The 6,648-nt window shown below is 36.3% G+C and overlaps 1 protein-coding gene across 1 annotated transcript in view; it reads right to left on the bottom strand.

The window, feature by feature from the left end:
• Nucleotides 1–91: 91 nt before the first annotated feature.
• Nucleotides 92–6,648, bottom strand: part of LOC107693327 (uncharacterized) — an 11,581-nt gene continuing 5,024 nt past the window's right edge. Inside the window, exons 2-8 of the mRNA XM_016492663.1 lie at nucleotides 2,555–2,759; nucleotides 2,404–2,458; nucleotides 2,150–2,283; nucleotides 1,859–2,070; nucleotides 1,345–1,504; nucleotides 1,020–1,118; nucleotides 92–225 (exon numbers count right to left, since the gene is read on the bottom strand). Of these exons, the coding sequence (XP_016348149.1) occupies nucleotides 137–225; nucleotides 1,020–1,118; nucleotides 1,345–1,504; nucleotides 1,859–2,070; nucleotides 2,150–2,283; nucleotides 2,404–2,458; nucleotides 2,555–2,756 (951 nt within the window). The 5' untranslated portion in view covers nucleotides 2,757–2,759 and the 3' untranslated portion in view covers nucleotides 92–136. The remainder of the gene's footprint in view (nucleotides 226–1,019; nucleotides 1,119–1,344; nucleotides 1,505–1,858; nucleotides 2,071–2,149; nucleotides 2,284–2,403; nucleotides 2,459–2,554; nucleotides 2,760–6,648) is intronic.

The raw sequence follows: 6,648 nt of genomic DNA, 5'->3' as shown, positions 1-6,648 counted from the left end.
GTCTTAACTTTTATAAAGAATATCTCTTTGGGTTTGAGACTTTAGTCTTTGCAACTTTAGGGATCTTATCTATTTACGAACAGCTTGTAACACTCCAAAGAGAAACGAAAACTTTAAATCGCATCACATGACCCCTTTAATCAAAAATGTTCCAAGGTATTTCCCTCTCTGACTGGTTGTCCATCATTGAGGTAGAAATCACATTTGGAATCTCATGCCCAGGACCTGCAGGGAGAGGAGGTAATTATGCAAAATGTACTATACAATGAAGATTAAAGGGTTAGTTCACTCCAAAATGAAAATTAGCCCATTATTTACTCAACCCTCAAGGCATCCTAGGTGTATATTCAGTCGAATCCAACTGGAGTAAAAATTGTCCTGGCTCCTCAAAGCTTTATAATGGCAGTGGGCGGGTGTTTCTGTTCAAAAGTCTACAAGAAGTCAAATAAAGCGCATCCATCCATAATAAAAAGCTCCACACGGCTCTGGGGGGGGGGGGCTGAATAAATGCCTCCTGTAGCGAATCGATGCGTTTTTGTAAGAAAAATATCCATATTTAAAACGTAATAATCATGTTTTATTATGGATGGAAGCGCTTTATTGGACTTCTTTTGGACTGTTGAACAGAAACACCCGCCCACTGCCATTATAAAGCTTGGAGGAGCCAGGACAATGTTTAATACAACTCTGATTGGATTCGACTGAAATAAGAAAGTCATATACACCTAGGATGCCTTGAGGGTGAGTAAATCATGGGCTAATTTTCATTTTTGGGTGAACTAACCCTTTAAACAAGGTGGTTTCTACAGAGTTGGGCATTTAATAAATGAAGATCACTGTTATTGGTGTTTTCAACACAATTACAAAAAGAAAAGCAAATTATAAAATGTGAATGAATTTTGAAGTGAGCTTAAAATCAAAACCAAGGAAATCCTTGTATGTATGTCAGGAGCTCATCTGTATCCTAAATATAGTCCCATGAGAGCATTCACATAACAGCTAACATCTGTATCACTCACCTCCTTGTTCTCTTTTCTTCCGACCAGCTGCGTAACTCAGATATTTTTTTATTTCACTTTCACAGTCACCCCTGTTTACATTTCGGGTTAATGCAGCATCTGAAAGAAGAAACTTCATGACAATTGAGTTGGAAATTCTCAAGCGTTTGTTGTATAGTGGCTCATAATCACAGCTGTACAGAGTTTGTATGTTCTTAAGGTCAAATTTGTTCTTTAAATATATTTTATTTCTATGCCTTTGTTTTGATTTGAAAGTAAAGACAACTGCAGTCAAAATACAAACATTCTTGGTTTGTGGGAAGTGTTCATGCAGCACTGTGTTTACCTCTGATTACATCTGTTAACATAAGTTGAGAGAAGGCCTGTTTATCTCCTCTCCCCAGCCAGTTGAACTGCATAGCCAGATCATCTGTTAAGACTTGCTGCATAATATTCTTAATCACATCCTTCGGCATAAAACCTCCAAGCCTTGACAAATATTTTACCTGTGAAGATTATTCATTTAAATTGTTTTTATTTATTCTAATTAGTCAATCCTCGCTTTAAATCAGTCAAATATTTTGTATAATGACATTAAACTGTACAGTTATAATGGTCTGCCTGGACTATTTTTCTTTATAGAACTTTAAGCTTTTCTAAGAAAGATAATAAAATAATTTTGATTACAATCAGAATTTCTTCATTTATATATTTGGTAAAAAGCTATCATCATGGAACAAGAGGGAAATTCCAGTGCTGTTATATTTTATTTAATTATTATTTTAAATATATTTTGTGATTATAAGCAAATGAGTGTACAGTATCCCTTTAAATATTGTATAAATGCTGTGTCGTCTCACATATTTTTTGCGTGTTGTTGCGTTCTTGAGCTCCATTTCAGTCCTGGCCACATCTTCAATGGTTCTAAGAGGCAGTTTTGGGTTTTTTGAAGGCACGCATGTACTGCTGGGTGCTTCAGAAACCGTATTGTCTTTGAGTATTTTCAACATGGTAGAGTTTTGCTGAACCTCGCTCTTGACGTCTCTCAGCATTTGAAGGATTTCAACCTTGTCTGTTGTGCAAAATGAGTTGTGCTATAATTACAAAAAAGAGAAAATAAACTCAAAAGAGGTCAAAAGAAGCTGACTCACCATCAGCTGACATTCTGGATGTAGATGCAGGTGTTACTGGAGGAAGTGGTTGTAACTGATTATTTGACATTACTTGAGTGCTTTCAAGTCTCTGTCTTTTTATTCCAGGTAATACAGTCTCTAATGGATATGACCTTTATTTGAAAATAAACAATAAGCAAAACAGTACAAATCAATTATTTTGCTCTTTCAAAGGTAAAATCTTTTAAATAATTTTTATTTTTTTTTAAACAAAATGCAAGTCTGTTACTTACCATTCTTCATATTCTTTGATTTCTTTTTGCCCCTCTTTTGCCTTCTCAAAAGTGCCTGCAGTAAGATAAATATTGTATTATATTATTTGAAGACTTATTAGACAGTACAAAATCCCAAATTAAACAGTTATTTTAAAGTAGTGACCATTACCATATTCTCCGAGAAAGCTAATGCGTAGTTTCTCCCATAGTTTGCCTTCTGTTTCAGGGTTAAGTTTGTTCTGAACAGCTTCCATGCACTTTTCTGTGGATTTGAATGGAGGCCAGTAACAGTGTTTCTTGTCTGAGCTCAACCAATTTGATGGTACCACCATCACCTCATCTGAGTCTTGCAAGGTAACAACTGCATACATGGTCTGCCATGAGGGAAAAGACAAAAAAAGGACAAAAACAAGACAGCATTTAGCTCTGACTGAAAAATAAATATACTCAGCTTTATAGTAAATTGGAAAGTTGACCAACCCAATCCTATAAAGGCGGGGGAAAATTAATTTTTATTTTGTCAGAAGGTAGGCTAAATTAAAGGTGATCTAAATGGTAAACTTTTTACATGATCTAATTTACTGTTATTATTTTTCCATTGTCTAGACCAGTGTTTCCCAACCGGGGTGCCGTCTGTCGCGAGCAGGGGTCCCGTGTAAAAAATCATTTTTTAATATTTTTAAATTGCTAAAATGTTCAAAAAAACATCAATTATATAATATCCATTTCTGATGTCGCCAATAGTTAGAGATGCATCGAAATTTCGGCTGCCGAAAATTAGTTCACCGCTCAGATTTCACTTTCACGTGGTGTGATGCTCTGCGTATTATCACTGGTCTAGACCAGTGGTTCCCAATGTGTGTGTGTGTGTATGTATCCCAACATTGCACATTTTGCATGTCATCTTAATCAAACACACCCAATTTAGGCCAGCACCTCATATACAGACTTTAAGACCTGAAATACAGACAAAAGTCTGAAAATGTGGTCTTAAGGGGGCTTTCACATTAATGTGAAATATAGGCTAATGTGATTATCATAACCTTCAAAGATGATGTTGAGCACTGCATGTTTTAAAAAACATTTAGAAAAAATACAGCACTGTTTTATGTCAGACTCATGAATTCAAAGTACTTTGCAGTCAATGAAAAGTCTACATTTTTGCCAAGCAATTGCTTGCCATTCATATGATTCATGCAAATACAAAGTTGTTTTTTGTGTTGTTTTTTATGAATTTATCTCAGGGGAACTGACTGTCTTCAGAAAAGTTTTAATGACATTACAGGGGTAACCAAAAGCTTTATTTTCTCCATATAGTGGACTTCAATGGTGCCCGCGAGTTTGCACTTCCAAAATGCAGCATCAATGAGCTCTAAACTATCCCAGCCGAGGAAGAAGGGTCTTATTTAGCGAAACGATCGGTCATTTTCATAAATTAATATTTGTACACGTTTTAACCACAAATGCTCATCTTGTCTAGCTCTGCGTTGCACATGCGTACTGTGTGCACTCCCGTTCAAGACAGTTAGAGTATGTCGAAAAACTCCCATCTCATTTTCTACTCCAACTTCAAAATCATCCTTCATCGCTGCAGAAGTACCGACCCAGTGTTTACGTGCAAAGAAAGTCAAACGCCTTTTACAAAAAAAAGAAAAGAAAAGTAAAACAGCAATGTAGGACGATTTTGAAGTTAGAGGAGAGAATGAGATGGGAGTTTTTCGACATACCCTAACTGTCTTGAACGGGAGTGCACATAGTATGCATGAGCGTTGCAGAGCTAGACAAGACAAGCATTTGAGGTTAAAAAGTGTATAAATATTCATTTATTTATGAAAATGACAGCTCGTTTTGCTAGATAAGACCCTTCGGCTGGGATCGTTTAGAGCCCTTTGAAGCTACATTTAAAGGCACAATATGTAATTTTCGCTGCTTGAGGGCGCGTATTCAAAATAAACAAAGAGGCAAAGGCGTAGTTTGATGACACCATGGGAGTTGTGGTCTTCATCCCCACAGCCGATGCAATCCGACGGGACTCGGGCAGAAATCATGTTCATGGATGAGCTAATGATTTATTAACGTAGTAGAATGAAGCAGGGTGAGGCTGAAAGCCGTCGAAGCGAAACGAGGCCACTGAACGAGCGTGACACACGGCTCGAAAGCAGCGGAGGCTATCTTACCAAAAAAAAAAAAAAAACCTTTTAACCAAGACCGGTATCCTACATCCTATTAATCAATCCTGTTTCCTTTAAATAAATAACTAATTCGCGATATATTCCTGATTGCTTAGATCCATCGCCTAACAAAACCTGGAGTGACAGATCATTTATTTCCAGATACCTTAAAGCTTGACTTAGTTGGAAACGTTCTCTTTCATAAGCCTCACATTTTATAAGTACATGTTCTACAGTTTCTGTTAACCCACATTTGTCACAGTTTCCATTTTCATGTTTTCCTATTCTATGTAAGCACTGATTTAATAAACCATGACCAATACGCATTCTTGCAATTATAACGTCCTCTTTCCTGTTTCCAAATCTTCTTCTCTCTGAACCAACTTTTTCTTGTATGCAGTGTAAATGTCTACCTTTTGTTCCTTCTTTCCATTCATTCTGCCATATTTCCTGTATTTCTTTCGCTATTATCGCTTTTATTTCTGTTTTACTTAATGCCACTTCAATGTTTATTTGTGAATGATTTAATGCCTGTTTAGCCAAATGATCAGCCTCCTCATTTCCTTTCACACCTATATGTGATGGTACCCACACGAAATTTACCAGAAGTCCATACTGTCTTATTCTAAAAAGACTCTGCATTACTTCATTTATCATGTCTTGTCTTGCTAATGAATTTCCACTTGACAAACTGTTTAGTGCTGAAAGAGAATCTGTGCATATCACTGCCTTTGTTGGTTGTATTTCTTCTATCCACTGAAGTGCTAGTAAGATTGCTATTAGTTCTGCAGTAAATACAGAAATATGATCTGAAGTTCTTTTTGACACTTTAATTTTAAATAGGGGAATATATACTGCTACAGCTGTTTTCCCAGAGTCTGGATCCTTTGAACCATCAGTGTATATTTGTTCCCACAGTCGACTGCTTCCGCTCCTTCCGGTCGTGCGTATGTGGGGAAAAAAAGCAGCGCTGTTTTATCATACTAGATACATTTGAAAGTTCTGTTATAATGCTACTCTGTGCGGTTGTCACCGGTCTAATAAAACTCACAACATATTAAAGCGTGTTTGATGTTTCCATGTTTTCTACAAAACCGGAAATCGAGGGGCTATGACGTCATTGGCAGGCGACACAATGACACTATGGACACGGTCCGTGTCACTAGTTAAAATTGCTTATTTCTCTGGATTTAAACATTCTTCGAAACATTTGTGATAATGTAAGTACACAAGTCAGCAAAATATATAACACTGTTCTAGTGATTTTGGGATATTTTAATAAAATAATCGTACATATTGTGCCTTTAAACTGCATTTTGGAAGTTCAAACTTGCGGGTACCATAGAAGTCCACTATATGGAGAAAAATCCTGGAATGCTTTCCTCAAAAAACATAATTTCTTTATGACTGAAGAAAGAAAGACATGAACATCTTGGATGACAAGGGGGTGAGTAAAATTTTTGTTCTGGAAGTGAACTAATCCTTTAAGCATGTCTGCTGTTTTGTTCACACTAATACAGTTTAATAATTTACTAATTAATTTATGCTTTACTGGCTTATTTTGCTTCTGTAGTGCTTAGCTCCTTAATTGCTGCTTGCAGTTATATTTGTGAAATAAGATCAGACCACATTTTTTGAATAATCAATGCAAAAATCCACTTATTTGACAAAAAAAAACTATATCTAGTAAAATCTTAATTTAAAAACTACAAAAAAAATTATGTTATGAAAAAGTTGCGTTACGAAACCATTTGTGATGGTTATCACTGGCCATGTATATACACTATAAAGCGCATTTCTTTGGAAGTTATGGTGCAAATTCTTAATAGGACACAACAACAAATATATAGGTTAAACAGAAATTATCTTTGATTATGAAAAAAGCATGAAAGACTGCAGTGCAGAGTGGCAGAAAAGCGCTTGATGATGTGCATGATGCACTTTAAGGCAACATCAGGTTTTTAAATCTGTGGCCAACCTTGTTCCATTATGAAACGGGAATATGGGGAAGTCGTGGCCTAATGGTTAGAGAGTCGGACTCGTAACCCAAAAGTTGCGGGTTCGAGTCTCATACAGGCAGGGATTGTAGGTG

Source organism: Sinocyclocheilus anshuiensis, unplaced genomic scaffold, assembly GCF_001515605.1.
Source record: "Sinocyclocheilus anshuiensis isolate Anshui unplaced genomic scaffold, SAMN03320099.WGS_v1.1 scaffold566, whole genome shotgun sequence".
Taxonomy (NCBI): domain Eukaryota; kingdom Metazoa; phylum Chordata; class Actinopteri; order Cypriniformes; family Cyprinidae; genus Sinocyclocheilus; species Sinocyclocheilus anshuiensis.
The sequence above is the reverse complement of the archived record's forward strand: the minus strand, read 5'-3'. Positions and strand labels throughout refer to the sequence as shown.